At 47.8% G+C, this 21,112-nt stretch overlaps 1 protein-coding gene across 2 annotated transcripts; it reads right to left on the bottom strand.

Annotated features, from left to right (window-relative positions):
- Positions 1 to 2,677: 2,677 nt before the first annotated feature.
- LOC129132727 (C-type lectin domain family 4 member A-like) lies at positions 2,678 to 13,749 on the bottom strand. Of its 2 annotated transcripts, XM_054652138.2 has the most exons (6): positions 11,030 to 13,175; positions 8,153 to 8,269; positions 5,520 to 5,612; positions 5,044 to 5,195; positions 4,685 to 4,812; positions 2,678 to 3,297 (listed from the first exon to the last, which is right to left on the bottom strand). In XM_054652138.2, the coding sequence occupies exons 1-6, from the start codon at positions 11,094 to 11,096 to the stop codon at positions 3,150 to 3,152; spliced, it is 705 nt and encodes a 234-aa protein (XP_054508113.2). In that variant the 5' UTR covers positions 11,097 to 13,175; the 3' UTR covers positions 2,678 to 3,149. The 2 variants fall into 2 exon arrangements, with proteins under 2 accessions (XP_054508113.2, XP_054508120.2); XM_054652145.2 differs by lacking the exon at positions 5,520 to 5,612 and having other exon boundaries at positions 11,030 to 13,749.
- Positions 13,750 to 21,112: the final 7,363 nt, after the last annotated feature.

The raw sequence follows: 21,112 nt of genomic DNA, 5'->3' as shown, positions 1-21,112 counted from the left end.
CACTTGGTGATTCCTGAGCAAAGAGAAGCGAGGACACAGGAGGCAGGAAGTGGGAAGAGATGGAGCAAAGGAAGATCCATGGTGTCCAATGGCCTACAGCAGGACATGAAGGCAATGCAATAGGCACTGATGTTCTGGATGGGATGTCATGCACAGCAGGAGCCCTGTCCCGTCAGCCTCCTCTGCAGCATGGTCTGGCCTGGGAAGGCATGCCATTCCAGGCACCACTGAGGATTTGGCTTTCCAGGACTGCTGCTGCCTCAGGTGAGCCCAGGATCAGCTCTGAGTCAGGAAGAGGACTTTTTCCCCCAGGTGGATCTGAAGGGCCAGGGTGGATTGTTTCTCCCCTGGCAGCAAGTGCAAAGGGAGGGCCACAAAGATGAAGGCAATGAGGATAGAGACAGAGGGTTGGAGCACAAGCTAAAAAAATTGGGATTGTTCAGCATGGGAAAGGGGAGATTCCAAGTTGGTCTTATAGCAGCTTTCCAGGAGGATTCCAAGAAGGCTGGAGAGGCACTATTTACAAGGGCATATAGTGCATAAGGGCATGTTGTGCATATGGCAAAGGGGTTTAAACTGAAAGAGGGCAGGTATTAGGAAGAAGGTATTAGGAAGAAATTCTTTTTGGTAATGGTTGCGAGGCACTGGCACAGGTTGCCCAGAGAAGCTGTGCATAGCCCAGCCCTGGAAGTGTTCAAGGCCAGGCTGCATGGGTGTCATGGTTTGAGAGGAAGTAAGTTCTCTGGGATATGCTGTGGTCACCAAAAGGTGTTGAGATTTGAATCTTGGCACCTGGTGTGGCCACTGGGGCACGGATACGCCTCTGAGAACACAGGGGTTAAAAGCAGAGCATTCCTAGGAAACCCTCTCTTGAGTTCCGGTGGGGAAAGAGCTCGGATCTCTCCCCGTCCAGCTGCGGGCTGGGCGGGGGAGGGGAAGCCATGCGGCCGGGTGAGGTAGGCCGGGCCTTGGACAGAGAAGGGAGGTGAAGAGGCCCCCAGGGTGGAAGGGTGGGAGAAGCACCAGGAGGCACCGGGCAGCCTCCCCGCAGGAGAGAGAGACAGTACAGCCTGTGCTTGTGACCGTGTTACCTTGAAACTTGCTAACATGTGCCGGCAGCGCAGCCGAGAAGGAGAAGAGGCGGGGGGAGGGGAGGTGTGCAGCGAGAAGGTGTCCGGCCGCTGTGGGAGATTCGAGATTCGGGCGGGCAGAGCCCGAGCTTTTAACCCTTTTTTGGACAATGAAAACTTTGCAGAACATTAACCTTTCCTAGAAGAGACATAGAGATGAAATGGAAGAAGGAAATGTGCAAGTGTGAAGCTCTGGGCAAGTGAAAGATGCTGGAAGAGTAGAGAAGAATCTTAGGTGGGAAGAGATGATGGAGTGGCCTTAGCTGGACTTTTCTTGTAATAGCCATGGACAGAGCCATGTTTCCTGTGACACAGAGACTGCATCCAGGGGGAGGCAATGGCTCAGAGCCAAGAGGCTTCAGTGTTGAGACCCCTCAGCCCCAGGGGGTGAAATCTGGGGGGGACAGGTGTCCCGAAGGTGAGACTGTGCTCTTTTTGGTAAGGGACAAAGCATCCTTAAAAGGACAACCCTAGAAGCAGCTGTGGTCCATGTGCAGTGGTGAGAGCACTGGGCATGTGTTGTATTGCACTAAATAGTTTATTTAGTAGTTGTTTTGCACTGGGTGATGGGAAGGTTGTACTGAGTATGGTATGTCATGTAGATTGTTCCCGCTCTCTTATCACATGGCGTCTCCCCCATGCACTCCCATGCACTACACCTGGTGGTCTTTCCCATGGGTACCCCTCCCCTCACCCCTCCCCAGTGGTATCCCATTGGCCGCAGTCCTCCTTCCCCGCCCCCATCCCCTCGGGCATAAAACTCCACTGCAGGTGTGGTACAGCCTCTTTTCTACCTGGGTGGTTGCTGGAACCAGAGTGTCCCATCCCAAGCCAATAACCAGGACTCATCCCCACATGGAGAAGAGCGCTTCTCGTCTCTTACTTTCTGTCCATGCAAGGCCGTGTGGGCTAGGGTGCGAGCTAGCCAGATTGGACCCATAACAGCCCAGAGAGACACGTGGAGCTATTGCAGACATGGAAGGAAGCGCTCACGATGGCAGATGTTCCCCGGGCAGTGACACAGAAACACACGAGGTTTCAACGGTGTTTCCAGGGGAAGCCTATGGCACAAGAAGGACTCCTCTCCTCTTGATGAACTGCGAATTGATTGTCTGAAGGGTGGTGATGGACTGAGAGTTGGTGATTTGGGGATGGATGTATTGGAAATTTGGTGAGGGGAGGAGGAAATGTTTTGGGAAAGTTCATTTTCCCTGTGTGTTTCTTTTTACTTAGAGCTGTAGTTTAGTTAATAAAGTTTTCTTTTCTTTATTTCGAAGTGGGGGCCTGCTTTGCTTATTCCTGGTCACATCTCACAGCAGAAACCAGGGAGAATGTATTTTCATGGGGGCACTGGCATTGTGCCAGCATCAAACCATGACAATGGGACTTTGAGCAGACTGCTGTAGTGGAAGGGGTCCCTGCCCCTGGCCCAGAGGTTGAAAACTTGATCCTTAAAGTTTCCATACAACTCAAACCATTCCGTGATTCTAGGACCTAGTACCTCTCCAGCTTAGATATGGAGGAGAAAAAGAGATACAGACACAGTGTACAGAGAATTTCTTCATTGGCCTGATACTGTATTCTGTCTCTTGTCTAAGATTTCAGAATTTGTTCAGCAAAACCAGTACAGCTAGAAGACATTTTGTGTGTGACTCAACAAATAGCAATGAGCTGAGCTCAAGGAGACAGAGGACATTGAATCTCAGGATATCTGCCTTCCATTCCTGTGCCTTCCTCCTGGAGAAGTCCATCTCTTTTTAGCCAGAGGCTGCTGGACCCACTCAGAGAGAAGAGGACACAAGAACACAGGAGCTGCTCCAGTGAGCCTGAGCCTCCCTGTGTTCCCTGAACCACCACATGCACTGGGGATGCTGGACAAAGCTCATTTCACTTCCACACACGTGGTCCCACCGCCCCCAGTGAAGATGTGTCAGAGCTCCCCACCCTTCCCAGCACAGCCAGAGCTGTTCCCAGCTCCCTGCTGAGCTCCCAGCTTTACTCAGGTCAGGGGCATTTCCATCACACAATTACTGCTGCAGCTTCACAAATTCGATGATGCTTCGTAGTTGGTATGACGTCATTCCAGTTGTTGAGGGCCTTTTCAGGCACATGGATTACAGTGCAGTTCTCATCATCGCCTGGACTTGGTTCTCCATTTCGCCAGAACCTGGGACACAGACAGGCTTGTTACTCCCCAGTGCTCACTGTAAAGCACTGCAGGAAAAGGCCCCAGTGGGATGCAAGACTTGAAGGCGAGAGACAGAAATTGCCAATGCTGATTCATGGACTGAAGCAGTGCCCTTCCTCCCACTCCATATCCCACTGGCACCAGTGGCACATGGAAACCTGCCTCCTTCCTACAGCCTTCCAGCACAACAGGGCTGTGCTCCATCCTGCTGAGGGCAACTGATCACCACCACTCACCCCATGCACCTCACTCCCTGCAGAGGCCCGTGCTGGGCTCCAGGGCAAGTTTGTTCTGCAGAAGAAGGCACAGCAAGGACCGTGCTGGTGCTCTCTCCCTGTGCCCCATCTCTTTCCCTGCATTCCAGCACAGACCATTTTATTCACATAAGTGCAGTGAATGGAGGTCAGGCCAGGCTGATCACCAGGGTTTTGAAGGACTCTTGCTGCCAGCAAGTTGGAAGTTATTTCTATGCCTACATGATTGATTTCCATGTCACAGGTAGTTAATTCAGAATCAATGCCTGTCCCAGTCTCTCTGCAAGCCTCTCAAGTCCCTGGGCCTTACCCGGGTCGGCAGAGAGTGGGGGGGGTGGCCCCACCACGGCCGACTGCAGGGAGACACTCTCTGTGCCCCGAGGGTGCTGAGGGCACTCAGGCTGGTTGCCTTTGCTGCAGCAGAGACGACCGAGACGTCGGTGGAAGAGGAAAGGGGCCGTCTCCCAGCAGGGGGTATTCCAAGGTTTTATTAAGGAGTCCCGAGCGAGCTCCTATACCTCAGGGGGTTCCTGCCGAGAGCACTGGGGGATGTTCGGGGCTCACATTTAAAGGGGGGAGGAAACTAACATAGATAAAATCCTACTGACCAATAGGTATCTCTGGGGGATGGGTGCTGGGGGGACAGACATACAAAACAGCATATGGGGCAGGACTTGGGGGGTTGACCCTTGGCCCCTGGCTAATCACTCGACAACTTGGACTGAAACTTCTAGGTAGGGGGCTGGGATGTCGAGGTGACTGGCAGAGAGCCAGGGTGGGGGTTTTGGAGATCTTATCCCGGGAAAGGGATAACACAAGTAGAGGGAAAAGGAGGGGGGGGGGTACAGTCCATTTGGGAAAAACATGGGGATACAAAACAAACTACTTTAAAGTATTACAAAATATAAGAACGCACTACAACAAATGCCCAGCACAGATGGGGCCATGTGAACCTGGTGTCCTGCACAGCCCTCTCCTGCTGTATCCTTGATCTCTGACAAGGCAGTGGGGTGACAACTCCCTTTTATGCACCACATGAAGCTCTCACATCTCTCCTACTTTCTTTCCCTACCAGGAGTCACACCAAACACTCTTCCTGCAGAGATACTCACGCTGCTGTCGCATTGTATGGAGTCTTGTCCACCCACTGCCACTGGCCCTCCTGCTCTGCAAACAGTCCGATGTAGAAATTGTCTGGTTTAGGTTCTTTAGATTGCTTTATCTTCTTGGAGAGGAATTCCTGGCAATCAGAGAGGGAGTGCAATGTCCATGAGAGGAGTAGGACCGAGCACCAGGAGAGGCATCAGGAATCCCCATGATGTGGGGCTGGTGGCAGAGGGGGCTGGTGCTGCAGAGATGCAGACAGGACCTTCCCCCTCCCCTGCAGGACAAGGAGGGGCTCTGAGTCCCCTCCAGGGCCCAGCACTGTGGCTCTGCCTGCTGGGTGCCTCTCTCAGCCCTGTGCACTTACCTGCTCTGCCTTGCTGGTGATCACCACCAGCTGGGAGCCCATCCCAGTGCAGTTCTGTGCACTCTCAGCACATGACATCGTGTCAGGGGACAGGAAATAGCAGCTTCCTTGAAACCTTCTCCAGCCCTTTGGGCAGCACATCCAGCCTCGGTCTGTGCAGGGAGAGGACAGAGAGGTGCAGGCTACTAACAAGAGATGGTGATTGCAGAGATCCAGGTTTTGCAGGGACAGTGCTCATGTCCTGCTCAGTGACTTTTCCTGACAGAAAGTGCTTGAATAACCAGGGACAGTACAGACATTCCTTCCCATTGCTTTGGGGTATGACCAGTGAGCTTTGTGTAGCCAAAGCCAGGGTAATCCTTGTAAGGGGATCTCAGGGCTGTCCACAGTTCTGTTGGAGATGTGGCTTGAGCTGCCCTGGCACAGCCCCCTTGAGGCCCTTCTCCCAAGGAGGAGGGGACATTGGGAGAACTGACCTGTGCCTTGTGGCACCGCTGAGTCGCACTCCCACTCTGAGAACTGCTGCTGCAGGGCTGAGGGCTGGTCACTGCTGTGGCAGAAGGGAACCACTGCAAAGGGACAGCAAAGGCAGCAGGATTAGCCCTTGCTCCCAGCTCCTCACACAGCATCTCTGGCCCCTGGACTCTCCTCCCACCATTTCCCCAGCAAGCATGGTCCCAGCTGTCACCTCTCCTGGCCCACACCAGTGGCACAGCTGCCTTCCCAGCCAGAAAGAGCCCGGTGTCTGCCAAGTCAGACGGCAGAGGGACCCCTGGAGGCTCATCCCGCTGGGCACAGGCCACACACGCGGCAGGAGGGAGCCCTCCCAGCCACAGCCCCTGTGCATGCACACAGCCACAGCCCAGCTGCCAGCCTACAAAGCAGCCTCTCCTTGTCACCCTCGGTCTCTTCCTCAGCTACACAGCAACAGGCACCTGGGGGAGTCACCCTCAGCTGGGCCTGCTCCATCAGCAACACACAGTGCAGGTGAAGGGAATCACTTACAGCTGGAGCTGCTGAAACCAGGGTGCAGCACAAACCCCTAGGACTTACTAGCTCCACTTTGTGGGGAATAATGCACTCTTGGTGACAGGCCACAGTTCCAAGGACTTCCTAGGAACTCAGACACTCATCAGGAGTATGGATTAGGAGCTGATCAGGGTGTGCTCAACAGTCCAGATGCCTATTTTCATTGATCCTTTAATTTAGAACTATTTTCACTGATGAGCAGAAGAATCCTTGTGGCTCCTGTGGCTGATGAGTGAATTGCTGTAATGGAGGAAGGCTCCGAGGAGATGGGCAAGGGCAATGCCTGGCTGAGCACCCCCATGGCCAATAAATGTGACCTTATCCCTTCACAAATATAAAGGTTGAGAAGAAATTTGGCTTGTAGTTTAGTTCAGTTGTGGGAATTAGCGGCTGTGGAAGTATTCATTTCCTCAGAGATCAAAAAGAGGACAGCGTCTTCCTCAGTTAGCCAAACCAGCACAGGACGAGTGGATACCTTAGTCCAAAATGGCATAAGAAACTGAATGACTAACAGAAACACACCTGAAGAAAGCAATGGGCCTGAGCTGGCTTTAACTCCCCTATTTTGATTTGGCATTTGGGGCCATTCAATGTCTTAACGTGGAGCATACTGCAGAACTATGTCCTGTTTGGGCCCCTCATAACAAGAAATATATTCAAGTGTTGGAGCATCTCCAGAGAAGAGCACTGGAGCTCAGGATGAGTCTGAAGCACAAGTCCTATGAGGAGCAGCTAAAGGAGCTGGTGGTGTTTATCCTGAAGAAAAGGATGTTCACAGGTGACCTTATTGCTCTCAACAACTCCCTGAAAGGAGTTTGTAGCCAGGTGAGGGTCAGCCTCTTCTCCCAGGTAACAACCAACAGGACAAGAGGAAATGGTCTGAAGTTGTGCCAGGAAAGATTTAGATAGGATATTAGTAAAAGCTTCTTCACTGAAGGTGGCCAAGCATTGGAACAGGCTGCCCAAAGAAGTGTTGGAGTCACCATTCCCGCTAGTGCTCAAAAGACAAGTAGATGTGGCCCTTGGAGACATTGATTAGTGGTGGGCTTGGCAGTGGTTGGTTAGCGGTTGACCTGAGCTGTCTTTTCCAACATTAATGATTCTATGATTCCATGCTTGTATGACCAGCAATTAAAATCATGTTGGTATTGTGATCCACCTGTGCATTGCAGTGGCCACTCTGCTACGTGCAATTTTTTACTGGTTTTCCATTTAAATGCTGTATCACTATGCTAAACCAAAATCCTGTGTAGCATTCATTAACTTGGGTAAATAAAATTTCACTAAAAGATTAAACCTTCCATGTGTATCAGAAGGTATCAGATGCTAACATCCCAGGCTAAAACTCCCCAACCTTCTGGCTGAGTACCCTGAAAGGTTATACATTTGGGAACAAAGCAATACAAACGTCTGGGACTCAGATGCTGAGGGCAGCACAAGGAAAGGCAGTGATTTATCATAATAAGATGCCTCTTCCAGAATCCATCGTGGTTATTAAGAACTTGTGCAAGCATGCCATGAATTATCTTTAATAGAAAGTGAGAATGAAACAGTGATGACAATCTTTACAAACAGCATGTCCAGGAATAACCTCTAATGAACTATTCTGCAATCGACCCTTAAAAGTTGTGAGAGTTAATTAACTGCACTATGCAGTTAATCCTGGAGATGCCAGGGCTGTGAGAAGCCATTTTTTCCACTAGGACACAAAGCATATCTAAGTACCTTAGAGAGCTTAAGTGCAGATTTAGCTGCCTGTATAGCCACTTGTGCTTCTGCCTCCACTTTTTCCCATCTGTCAAATGTAACTGAGTTCTTTTTATGGGGAATGAAGGTAGAGAAATTGTTCCACAGTTCCAAAAAGGCCAAGCAAGATTGGAATGTGCGATCTGGGCATACTGATGAGGCCTTGGGGTAAACAGTTGAAGATTTGGAGGATGTATGCAGACATATACAAAGTCAGGGCAGGAAAACTTGAGACCTTACACAAAGCCCAGACAACCACGAAGCATGGTTTCTCTACTTTTCTCCCAGCACTCCCCCCAGACTTCTCCCTTGTAATCTGCTTGCACATACTCACCAAGGAGGACAACAACAAGGGCAATGCACACCAAGAGAAGCAGCAGTGAGATCAACCATGGCAGCCAGAGTGGGTACTTCTGGGGATGTTGCTCAGGCTTCTTTGTCTCAGGAGGTCCTAAAAGTGATAGAAACACACCAAACAAAACACTTTAGTCAACTATGGGTATATCAGTCCACAGTCCACATACCAAGGATGTACTACTCAAGGGAGAGCTCCTCAAAAGAAAAAAAATAATTTCTGACGTGGAAGTTACAAGATTTGGGAGAATGACAGACTGGGACAGAGCAGGGAATGTCTGTGGATTCTGGAGAAAAGTCCCATTCAGTGAGTGTGTTCCCAGCCCAGCCAGTGAGCCAACAATGATAATTGTTGGTGTTTGGGGATGAGCCCTTCACAGGGCCTCAAAAACTACAGTGAAACAATGTCTTTCTAGATTGAGTCCAAAGCTGCTAAATGCAACATTGCTCAAACTGTGATACTTATGACATTAGGGAAGAGTTCATGTTGACTTCTTCCCAGAAAACTTTTTCTGCCTCCTTCAGTTCCATTAGCTTTTTGAACTTCCTGTGCAGAAGATTGGTGTAATCTGAGAGAGGATGGGAGACAAAAAATGTGCAAGGCTATGATGGCATATCATCATTGGAAGATTGAAAGATATATTTTTCCTTCCATCCCTGCTTTCCAAGTCAGGATTCAAAGATTTGCTGTGATAAAACTAGGTTGTGCTAGGCTGGATATTTAGGGAGAACAGAGGGCTGTGCCCAGCAACCTGAGTAAAGTACTCAGATTAAGATTTGCCAGGACCTCACTTTTATCTAGAGGGATATTGCCAGTGCTGAGGAGGTTTGGGAGCAGGCAGGAGAGTGGGTCACAGGGAAGGAGAAGCAAACACGCGTTAGGGCATTGTTCTAGCTTGTGGCAGGTACACAAGCCAGGGCAAATAGGAGGGGAAAGAGACAGCAGCACTCACTGCAGGACAGGAGTAAAGAAGCTTTGGGAGAGACCATTGTTAAAGAGAAGATTTAGAGAGCCTTCATTCATCGTTCAGCATGAAGCTCCCAGGTCTGTCAGCAGCCAAGTGTGCCTGCCAGACATGCCTAGTAAGCAAGACTGTAAGAAACCTGCTCTTTGTGGATGCCTTCTGACTACTTCCCAAAGGCTTGGGAGAGACTGCTACAGCAGGGGAAAAGGCATCATTTTTCATTATCTGGAGAGAAAATATGTGGACAGACAAGGTCCAGGTTTCCCTGGTCAAATAATGTTTTTCTAATAACGTTTTTCTTTCTTTTGCCTTAGTGAAAACAAGGAGCCCCCTGAAGATCTGGAGTCAAAGCACTTACTTCAGAAATAGCTCTAACCAGTCCAACTGATCTTTTTGATATGCAGCACATCCAGACATTGTTAAACCTGTGCCCAGTCAGACCTGAGCATCCCACACTCACACCCAGGTGGCACAGGGAGCACTGCATGCTGTGCACCTCAGCAACACGAGTGAAGTGCAGTAATATTGTGCACACTCGGGAGGTTGAACTCCCTGCAAAATGCTTTCCACAGCTGGTCTGTGCTCTGTAACATGTCCAGCATGATCACAACACAACAGACTTGATGTCTTCGGAATAATAATTTGGAACACAATGGGGAACTTCCACCACCCCCACCTCACCACAGTGGAAATGCTAACTACATCCAGAACCAACTAATCTTGGTGCACTGAAAACAGTGAGCTTTTAAGACAGACAGGACTATGTACACTATTTATTTCCATGACTCATGCCTCAGAGCAAGCGAGGAATAACCTGGAGCTGATGCCTGCTCTGTTTGGGATTGTAAAACTGAGATAAAGCTGTAAATAGGCAAGCGATTATATATCCTTAGGCAGCAGTAATTATTTATTTAATTTTTTAAAAATATTCTTCATTGATTTATGCACACATACATTTCTTGTCCTGGAACCTGGTGGTGTGTAGGGTCCTGCATGTCAGGCAGAAGCAGTAAGCCTTACACAGAGCATCTCTATGGGTTTCTACTTGTGGAATAATGACTACAGAGTACATATTAACCAGAATATGCCTTAAATTTGCATGAAGTCTAGTAAAAGAACAATTTTACCACTGTAATTTTTAATGGGAAACAAATTTGTTTGTTTGGTATGTTAAATGTTTTTCAGGAGTGGGAGACATTGATAACAGATTTGGATCTCCCTCCAGATCTTAAAAAATTCTTATTCTGTATATTTCAGAGTGTTTAATTTTGGGTCTCTCTTCTTCAAGGAGCATTTCTCAATCAGCCATGGACAATGGGGCTCTGTTTCTGCAGCCAGTACCACTTCTCATGACGCTGCAGAGTACAACTGACTGCTCTGCTATAAGCAGGCATGTTGATTCTCCTACCCTCTCCACAAGCAGCAATGTAGTCTCACTCAGAGGCAAGAGCAGCCAGGACTTGGGCTTATTTGCTGCTTTGGGAGCCCCTCCACCTTTGTGACAGATCAGATTGTTTGTAATAAACCACAGCCTCTACTGTTGGTACTCAGCACGGTCCAAATTTGACTCTTTCAAGACTACATAACATGTAGGGTACTGAGGGAGCACAAACAGGTTCCTTAATGAATGCTCATTTGAAACCTACTGTTTGTGCTCCCGGTAGTCATTTTTGTTCATGTTGCAACTCCCATTTGCCTTTCCTCTTGGAGATGTTCCTCAAGACTCTTATTTCAAAACTCCTCCAGTCTCCTGATCATTTAGCTCTTTTTTTCTCACCAATTCATCAAGATCAGGTAGGAACCAAAGTCACAGAAGGAAAAATCTTCATTCCCTCTTCTTCACCCTGCTCCCTCCAGCTCCCTTTCTCCCAAATAATCCATTAATTCCTTACCTTTGACCACTGGAGCTGGCGATTCATTTTTGAACTTCACCTCAGCATAGGTGATTTCTGATGCCATTTAATCACAGTTTGACCCTGTCCTTAGTTTTGCCACGTAAAAGGTGGGTCTTTTAGCTCCTTCTTTCCAGAGGGTGACAGGAATAGGTTACTGAGCCTTTCCCATACATTCAATCACCCTCTACCCATTAAAGAAGGCTGTGCTGAACACTGGAAGCACTGGTGATAACCCAAGAATTCCTGGGAGCTCAGAAATGCTCCAAAGAGATCTTCAGTTTCTTAGCCCAGGAAATCACCCCTCGCACCATGGAAGATTTTGAGACATAAAAGAAAAATGAGAACCTAACAACTGAAAAGGAAGTTGCACTCCTTCCCCATATCAGATTCTCAGCTGATTGGCTTCCTTTTCAAGACATTTATAGGTTTTTTTCCTCTTTTTAACTTTCTTACTTAACTATCTCCCCATATTTTCAAGTGTTTCTTTGTAATTCTAACATTGCTCTCACATTTGCAGCTATCACAGGTCCTAGCCCAGTTTAACCTGCAGTCCAGAACAAAATGCATTCTGCCCTATTTGCCCCTTGCGGTTAAGCTGAATTTGCTACATCAAATGTCACAGCTATGTCTCACTCTTCAAAGTCAGCCCCAGCTGGAAGTTAGCACTAGAAGAAATCTCAGACAAAGAAGTGTTCCTGTAGAAGTGAGACTGGGGAGTTGCAGCCTTAGAGCAATAAAAATAATCAGAATGTTGATATATCCATGAAGAAACAGAAGGATCAGATGGAGTCAGAGAGGAGAACAAGCAAAGTGGAATTTTAAAAAACATATGTTGATGGTCTGAGAGATTATTGGGAAGAGTACACACAAAAACTTTTCTATTAAAACCTGATTCACAGCCTGTGGAAGTTCAGAGCAGTGCCTGCTTCAGGGTCCATTTCAGAGGCTGAAAAGGGATGGTTTACATTTTTCTGCCACTTTTCCAACACTGTCATTTATCTCCCTTATCTGCTTTCTGGTAAAAACCTCTGATACTATCTTGAGCAAAATGTCAGTGCTTAGTCTGATTTAAAGCTGGAGCAGATCTTGAAAGGAGACAGGGAAAATGGCTGCTGAGATACATTCTAAATCAGAAAGACTTCTGGGAACAGATGCCAATAAGTCAGGCAGGGTGAGGAGGGTTCAGTCAGCAGATAGGACTAAGTTCTGTGTTGTAAGGGACCTTCAAAGACTATCCTCTGCAGCCCACTGCCATGGGCAAGGACATCTTTCACTACATCAGGCTGCTCAAAGCCCCTTCCAACCTGGCCCTAAACATTTTCAATTAAGGGGAATCTGCAGCTTCTCTGGGGATGTTTCAGCATCTCAGCACCCTCATTGTAAAGAATTTCTTCCTTTTATCTTATCTAGATCTGGCTTTTTCAGTTTAAACCTATGACCCCTTATCCTACCACTACCAGTTCCATTAAAAGGTTTCTCTCCATCTTTCCTACAAGCCCCCTGTAAAAGCCTGAAAAAAGCCACAACAAGGTCTCCAAAACAACCAGAAGGAAGAAGCTGGTTAGTTTGGCTAGCCTTAAGGCAGAGCAGAATGAGATGCTCGCAGGATATCCAGAGAGCACAGAGCATAACCAGAGCAGAGTTGGAGCTGAGATAGGGCAATAGAAGAAAGAACATGCACCAGACAACAGACAAGAACAATGTGGCAGAAGGTAAAGGGAATCTGAACACAGTTTAGGGAGAACTGCCCCTAAGGAGAGTGAGGCAGTAACTGGATGTCTTTACCAAGGATCCTTTTTGTGTCTTGTGTGTCCTGAGCTAACTTTACTTCTCTTTTAGGTATTGTGTGCAAAGAGGGTGACTTTCACACAAGAATAAGAACAGCTACAGGAGAGAAACCTGGTCCCTCAAGCAAGCATCCTGCCTGCTTCCCTTTCCAACATCCTTCCAGCACCATCCTTTGTCTTCAGTCTTGGCCCTCTCACTGGAATTAAGCCTTCCTAAGTCTCTGCTGAAATCTAATTAAGCCCTCAAAATTCTTTTGAGAATTCAGAGCAATCTTCTGCATACTTGCCCCTGTCCCCACCCAACCAAGCCTCAGCAGACTCAGTCTCATGGGAAAAAGGCTTACTTCCCTGCAGGGTTTCAAGATTTCCACTGTGAAGAAACAGGAAACACAATCAGCAGACAGAGAAGGAAGTTACAGAGCAGCTTCATGCACTTCTTCCACTGAAACACATCTCCAAACACAGCCGAAGCATTTCAAATGCAAATTCAGGCTCCAGCTGCTCTTTTTATTAGATTACATTAGAGTGCACTTAAACACCAGTAGACAGCTCAATTCTTCTTTGCCAGCCATCAGAGTTGTTGCTTGTTATCAAAATTCAACCCTGAATCATACTTCCACAGGATGTAGTACTGAGCCAAGGTGTAACAACTATCACATGATATTCCTGAAAACTTTGTCCTTGGAATTTCATATACACTGCTGGCATGTAAATGAGTGGGAGATAGAAACAACTGGACCCTGCAGTTAGTTGTGGTGCTGAAAAAATATTTTTTAAAAAATCTTGCTTAAAACCCCCCCAAACTCATGCTTTGCTTCCTTGCATTCTCACTGCTCTTCCTCAGTAATTCCATTCCCCCTCTTCCTGTGCTCTGCTCACTCCCTTGTCCTCCCACAATACCTCTGTTTCCCCACAGATCTTTCAGCTCAGCCCTACCCCACACTGCCAAGTGCCCCCCGTGCTCTCAGCCCCCACATGCCTCACAAGCCCCAGCTCCTTTTTGGGATTCTCACAGTTCTACTTTCCCTCCTCACTCATGCTCCAGCTCCGGGTTGCTCTGCAAGCTCCATGGCCACCCTTTGTCCCTGACCCAAAGAGAAGGCAGCAGAGGCACTAATGCTCTTTCTCCCCAGCCTGTCAGTGAAGTTTGAATGAGGTGGTACCTGCAAGCCTTTCGCCCCACAGGCAGCATCACCCAATTTAGCAACAGGTCCATGTGAGCAGAGGAAACTGCTCACATGTCCCATTGCACATGCCTTACACTTCTTTTGAAAATCCAGCTGAACCTGAGGAGTTAAATTCAAATTTATAGGCAAAGAGTAGGACCGGAATCCTAAAGCTGTGACCCCACACCTTCCAAAAGAAATCCCATTTTTTAATTGGCCACAGCTGTGGAGGAAGCTGCAGGGAAGTGACACACTTCTTACAAGGCAGTTTGAACACAGAGGGGCAGCTGAGAGAATTGAGCTGAAGGCTGTGAGTCATCACAAGTGACATGGAGGTTTCACAGGGACATCACATTGGCCACCCAAATACCTAGACCCTCTTTAGAAGATTTGACAAAAGGCAAAATGAAGTGACATGACTAAAATGATTTCCCAAAGGGATTATCAATATGCATTTTTCAACAAGCTGACCTTGCAGCTAAATGAGGAAAATTTAAATGAGTGTGACCTCCAGTAAGTACAAAACCATAACAAAGCAAAAGTGTCAGAACTTCCTCAAACCCTTTATATTTGATATACTGCCTTGAGAGCAGGTGAAGAGCAGGATATAAAATAAGCAGTCAGAGAGAACAAGCACATCAAAACAAAGCTAAAATAATTATTTGTCACAATGGAATAAATTGGTGAAATTCACACACAAGAACCCTGGTTTGTGGAGGACTAAATCAAAGGATCTGTCCAAAATAAAATATTGATTGTACAAAATGCATGCAATTAGCAGGCCTGGGCAAGATGGTCCCAGGGATTCTCAGGAAATTCAAAGGTGAAACAGTTGCTAATATCAGGGGTCACCTTTTGCCTTAAACTATCTTTTTATCAGCAAATCTCAGACTGGGAGGGAACATATCAAAGAAGGAGAAGGGGAGAAGTCTCAGGGAGATTTAGGAAGTTAAAGGTTTGACATCTCCATTGGTCAGGTTAATATAACAAAAGAATTAATGGATAGACATGTGTGTAAGTGTGATGGACTTTGAGGAGAGTCAATATAACTCTTGTAAAGAAATCCTGCCTGTTGTGGGTCTTTGCCTACAGTCTTGGCATCACCTACTCTTATGGCACCTGTAGCTAGCACAGACTTCCAATTCACTTAGATAAAAGCCTAAACCAAATCCATGCTTTATATCCCTGCACCTGGGTGAGAAGAGCACCAGAAGTGAATATATGCCACTTTCTTGGTCCTCCCTCTCCACATCACCTTGCTCCTTTTCAGGGATTAAGGCTATGGAGCAGAGCAGCCAAGGGAAGAGCATAAAAATGCATTGGAACACGGAGAATGAGGACCCAAGGCCTGACACTGAGCAGTAAAATAAGGGATGTCAAATAACAAATCAAAGGAATTCAGGCAGCCAGAGCTCCTTGAGAGCTCCTGAGGGATTTGAGTGGTTAGAGAGAGTCTAGCAACAGGTGATCCCATTGTGTACCCTGCTGCATGGAACTGGTTAGGGAGGGAGGGGAGGGGTAGGATGCTGCAGTTCATACTGCTCCAGGGGACAGTGTGGGAGCACAGCAGCCTCCTGGGATCTGAGAGAAAGGCACCCTAAGCCCTTCTCAGCCAAGGCTGACACAGGCCAGAGCTGCAGGGAGAAGAGACCTCCAGTCAAACCCTCTAATCATAGAAGGTGAACCAGGGTTCCATACAGGTTGCTAAGAGACCAAGGAAAAAAATGGCTTCTATGGAGCTGTGAAAGCACAGGAAAAAGACATTTGAGCATCCAGGGATGAAGAGGAAAAAGGGAAGTACTGAATGGACAGTGGGAAAGGGGAGTGAGAGCAATAAGTGGGATGGATGAAACAGAAGTAGCACTGTAAAACCACACAAGTTTCTGGCAGGTGGCAGCACCTCACCACAGGCAGGCCTGAGCCGGCAGAAAGACAATGCTATGGTTACAGTACCATGCACAACACAGGGGAACAAAAGTAGGAGTGATAAAAAGAAATGTTCCTCCCCAAAACAGCTTGTACATTTCTCCCCTGGCCATATCTCTGCCAAATTTTAGTAAGTGCTGAGGATTTCAAGCAGAAGAGATCATGTCCCAAAGTTACCTGAGCTGAGGGAGCTCAAACTCAGTGCGAACTATGAAGGGAAAGTCATGTGCCCACTCTAGCATGATGACAGGTTACCAAAATCCCTCAGGTGTAAGGGAAGGAATAAGAGAAGGAAGAACATGATCCAGAGAATCTTCAAAGAGACAAGAAGCCCCAATCTGCCTCTTTACATGTAGCATTAACAGAGGATTTTCTTCAGAAGAGCAAAAATATGTTTTATTTATTTATTTTCCCCAAATTAACGGATTACCAAATCAAAGCCAACAGAGGGCACATTCAGATGAAATTACCTCAGAGCTTTGTTTTATGCCATTACTGGAACATTGCACTTTTGTCTCCTTCCTCTTTTGGATTGGAGTCATAAGTCTCAAGGCTATGTTGGAGATCAGAACCAGATACTGCAATTGCTTGCCACAGCATCATATTTGACTTCAAGCCTGGGCCAGATCCAAGTCCTGCTCAGACCCCAGTGGCCTGTTTTCAGAGGTGGGGCTGTGAAGTTTATCTTCTTAGAGTGGGCATGTGGAATTCACACGCACAAGTTGTGGTCACATAACACCTCTCCACAGAAGCAATTCTTCATGCTTCATTTCCAGTTCTAAGGATTGCACAGATCTCCACAGCCTTGAATTCTGTTTGGCTACTCTCTGCCCAGTGAGGTGAATGCATGTGATCTCCCTCTCTTGAAGGGGGAATGGGGGGACTGGAAAGAAAAGCAAAAAAATGGAAAACAACCACAGTCACCAAGCAAGTATGGAGCTGTCACATAAGTTCACCCAGACTCATGCTATGAGTTCCACCTTAGGGTCACTCTTATTGGAACTTAAACTGTTTCCCTCCACATCCTCTGCATGCATGTAAGTGGAAGGCAGTAAAAAACATTCTCGATAGGGAGGTTCTGGGGTGAGCTGTACTGGTTAGGCTGTCCCAGCAGGTGCTACTGGAATAGCAGCACAAACCTCCCTGGCCCTGCAGAACTCCCTCACCCCCTCCTATCCTCAAGGGTGGATTTACCAGGAAGATTGCAAGTGGCCTGTGCTGCCCCTTACCCTGTAGCCAAAGTGGCCCTGCAGGCCATTTGCAGCCTCCCAGCCCAACTTGTGATGGCCAGCAGCGGGGTGATGGGACATCACCTGCCTCCAGATGTCCAGTCAGGATGGGACAAAGCAAAAGCCATCTGGTAACAGCCATAGAAAACTGAACTAAATCCAGGGAGTACAGTCAGCTCAACCAAACACTCCTTGGCACCTCATCAATGAAACATGATGGGAAAGTTTTAATGCCAGGCAGGAAGGCCCCAAGCTTTAGGGTTCAACCATATGCAGGAACCTCCTCATGACACAGATGCCAACACCGTCAGAGGGGGAAAGACAATTTTTGTTTTTTGAAGAGCACACACTCCAGGTGCCTGTGTCACACACTTAACATGCCAGGACACTGAAGTCAGCACAGGGAAGCAAAGGGCAGCCAAATGGCACTCTAGGGTGCCAGCCTCCAGCACAGAGCTGGCACTGATCCAGAGGCCAAAGGGCCCCTGCTGCTGACTCCCTGCTGGCTGGAACTGACAAAGAGGGCAAAGTGCTCCTCAATGTGTCTTTGACTCTGCCTCCAGATCACAGTTATTTGCCTATTTAGCATTTTAAGACTGGACAGGACAGGCTCAGCACACCATCCTGGTCTTCACAGAGTCTCTGAGGTGAAGGATCACTGTCAGATCTCATGCTTCTCTTCACTGAGCAACCCCCCATGTTAGACATCTCACCACATTGCTGGCCCAGCATGGGTCCCACTACAGCAAGCTGAGCACAGAAGTTGTGCTAGGAAATACTTCAGACTGGAGGTATCTTGTTCAAACCTTGCTCAAATCAGGACTACTTTTGGAGCTAGACCAGGGTACCCAGGACAAGTTATCTGCCTACAGTAACCCTGTTTCTGTATGGGATGTATCACTTAAGGGCTTTTCCTGCTTTTCTACCAAAAAAAGAATGATTTTCAAGCACACTTTGTACATGTACCCATGGTATGGACTTCAGGTTTAGGTACTGGTGACAGCAGCCCCTAACTCTGGGCCAGACATACAGCTGACCCACTTAGCATATATTCTCCAAAGAAAATGCTCTCCTATCACTTCCCTCTCACTTGAATCCAGCTCCTTGTCCCTGACAGCTAATCAAAATGATGATTTGTGTAGCACTACCAGCAGAGCATCTCACACATCTTTGAACGGTTTGCTTAACACCATAAACAGGGGCTCATGAACAAGTGCTTAGCCACCCCTTTAAAGTTAGGCCCAAAGGAATGGAACTTCTCCTAGTTTTTTCAAAGACAACAGACATCCATACCTGTATGCACACTGACCACAAGAGGGGATGTATGCCTGCCCTGGCACAGCTCAGCTCCAAGCCCTACATTACCATGTTTGTGCAGGAGGGCACTGAAGCACAGAGGGCAGTAGAATAGCAGGACACGGCTACATTTGGAAGCAGCAGCCCATCACTGCTAATCCATCAAACTACAAATCACCAGCTGCCATTTCTTTTCAGAGAGCACTCCAGCAGTGCTAGCCAGGTCTCAGGTGATGTCTGCTTGCATCCCACCTGCCATCCTCTCGACGGCTGAGAGCCCAGCCAGCCCCTGGAGATGGAGCCCAGGGATTGTGGGAAAGCCCTCAAGAAAGGGATCCGGCAGCAGATGGCAGCACACGGCCACGGCTGAGACTGAACTCGGCGCCTGCTCGCGGCTGGCACCTGCCCAGCCAGGCTCGGGAGGGCAGGGAGCGCCACACCTCTGTACGTGCCGAACACACAGAGCTCCACACAAAGGCTGCAAGTTACAGGCGGCTCCCTCCTTTAGGGAATGTCTCTCCAAACTGCTTCAGGGCTTGAAAGCTGCCTCTACCTCAACATGCAGGAGCTGCCATCCTACAATGCTTGGGAAAGAAAAGGGACAGCAGGCCATTCATTGCAAGTTACCTGCCTGGCCTGCCCCAAACACAAGTGATGCAAGAAGTGCACCCCAGGATCCCAGCAGTGACTGGAAATCATAGCTCTGGTCAGGAGTCACTACACAACCCAGCTGTTGCTGGCTGATCTTCCTCTGCTCAGCCTCAAGGAATGTCCATCATAGCCCCAGCTCTGGATGGGGACATACAGCTATAGGAAATGGCATATGGCAAAATTAAGCTGTCATCCTGCAATGTGCTTTCCCTGACTATTAGCATGGACAGAACTATTGCCTTGGAAGAAAAAGACCAGTAACAGTCTCTAGAGTGAGAGTCTATTGTTCACATAATGTAATGAGCACTCATCAGACTACCTAGACCTGGAGGCATTACAATGTGTGTTAACCACATTGTAATGGGCCACAGTGCTCTGCTTATATACATTAACAGTCCGTTGTTCTTCCTCCTAGAACCTTGTAGGTTTATGCTGATTTAGAGGATGAGTTCAGATTCAGATCCTTTTACCTCATTATCAAAGCTCAGGAAGACTTTGGGGGTTTTGGTTTCCTGTTTGGTTTTTGTTTGATTTCCTCCAATGTACAGCCCTTCCTCTCCATTTCTTCAGGAGTCCAAACACAGCATCAAGGCTTTGTGAAATCTGGCAGGTTTGTGTCTGTGTGGCTGTGGTAAGAACAGTTGCTGCATGGCTCTGAGACACAAAGTCACAGAACACAGAAGATAATTAATGGGAGAAGGAGCAGGGAAATTACGCACATCCCACCTCAACTACAGCTCCCACAGAAGTATTGACAACCAAAAACAAGACAAAACTGGGATCTTCCCTTTGACACTTGTTTCCTGATTCTTTCTATGTGCTACAGTCTGTCTCCCAATTGGAAGAAAGGGAAAACTTGCACAGGACTCAGCAAGCTGTGCATTCTAGCTGTGAGGAAAGGCATGGGGCCTGGGAAGATCTCCACACATGACTAAGCTCTCCTCCATGAAATGTTTCCCAGTCTTCTGTGCTTCTTTATGCACAAACAGGAATATATCCCAGCACTTCCCTTAGGTGAACTTCATCTGAAAATTCTCCTGCTCTGGAGAAAGACCCTTTTAGGCTCCTCAACTCTTTCTGCTGCAAGTACCTACTGAAAGGTCTGAGAAGCTCTACCATAGCTTATGGGTAAAATGCTACATCTTGTCCCTGCCAGGACCTATACAACATACCCATCCTATTTATGAAAATAAGGTAAAAGCTTTGGTCCTAGAGATGAAAAAATGTCTTTTTTTTCCCCAGCCACTACAGATACTAGAATGCTTGACAATTCAAACAGCTGACTTCATAGGTTAAGATTTCTTATCTTTACCCAGGCTGTGTACTTCCAACACAACCATATACACAGCTTTGCTGTCTGGCAGAGGAACGTGGAGCAAGCATGCTGTGCAAGATGGCTGCAAGCAGGCTTGATAGAACAATGTCAGGGCCCTGAACATATTCACCTCCTGGGGGATTGGCTGGACTCAGGTCCAGCTTAAGTAATAGAGGTGTTTGGCTTTGAGAAACCTCAGCAACATAGGCCTTATCTATCAGCTAAGTGGACCCTTGCACCCTGCCTGAGCTAGCACAGCCATGCCTGGCCATGTCCCCTGCTATCTAAATCCTCATTCTGACCTGCTCTGATCTTTGTGCTCAGGTACTTCAGAACTGCTCCTCTGCTGGTGAGGCCACTGCCCCTGCCTGCCCTGCTGTGACCCATCTTCCTGCTTCCTCTCTTTCCAGCCAGCCTGTCCTTGCTGCCCCTAACAAAGGGCCCACTTGGCTCACCTTGACCATCTCTAGTATGCACAGGCTGTTTCCCATCTACCAGCACAGAAATAATTGCTGAAAATATCTGCAGGCTGTAGAAGCCTTTAATGTCTGAGATGCTAAATATCAGGGCAGCTAAGTCTTCTCACTTGCATGCTTTATCCACACTCTTACCAAGTCCCACAGGAACCTACACTCAGGCCTTTTTCCACGTTGTTGATTTGTGTTTGATATTGTGTGAGGTTTTTTGCCTTATGTGGAACAGCTGTGTCA

This window comes from Agelaius phoeniceus, chromosome 2 (assembly GCF_051311805.1).
Source record: "Agelaius phoeniceus isolate bAgePho1 chromosome 2, bAgePho1.hap1, whole genome shotgun sequence".
Taxonomy (NCBI): Eukaryota; Metazoa; Chordata; class Aves; order Passeriformes; family Icteridae; genus Agelaius; species Agelaius phoeniceus.
This window is presented reverse-complemented; position numbering and strand designations above follow the sequence as displayed.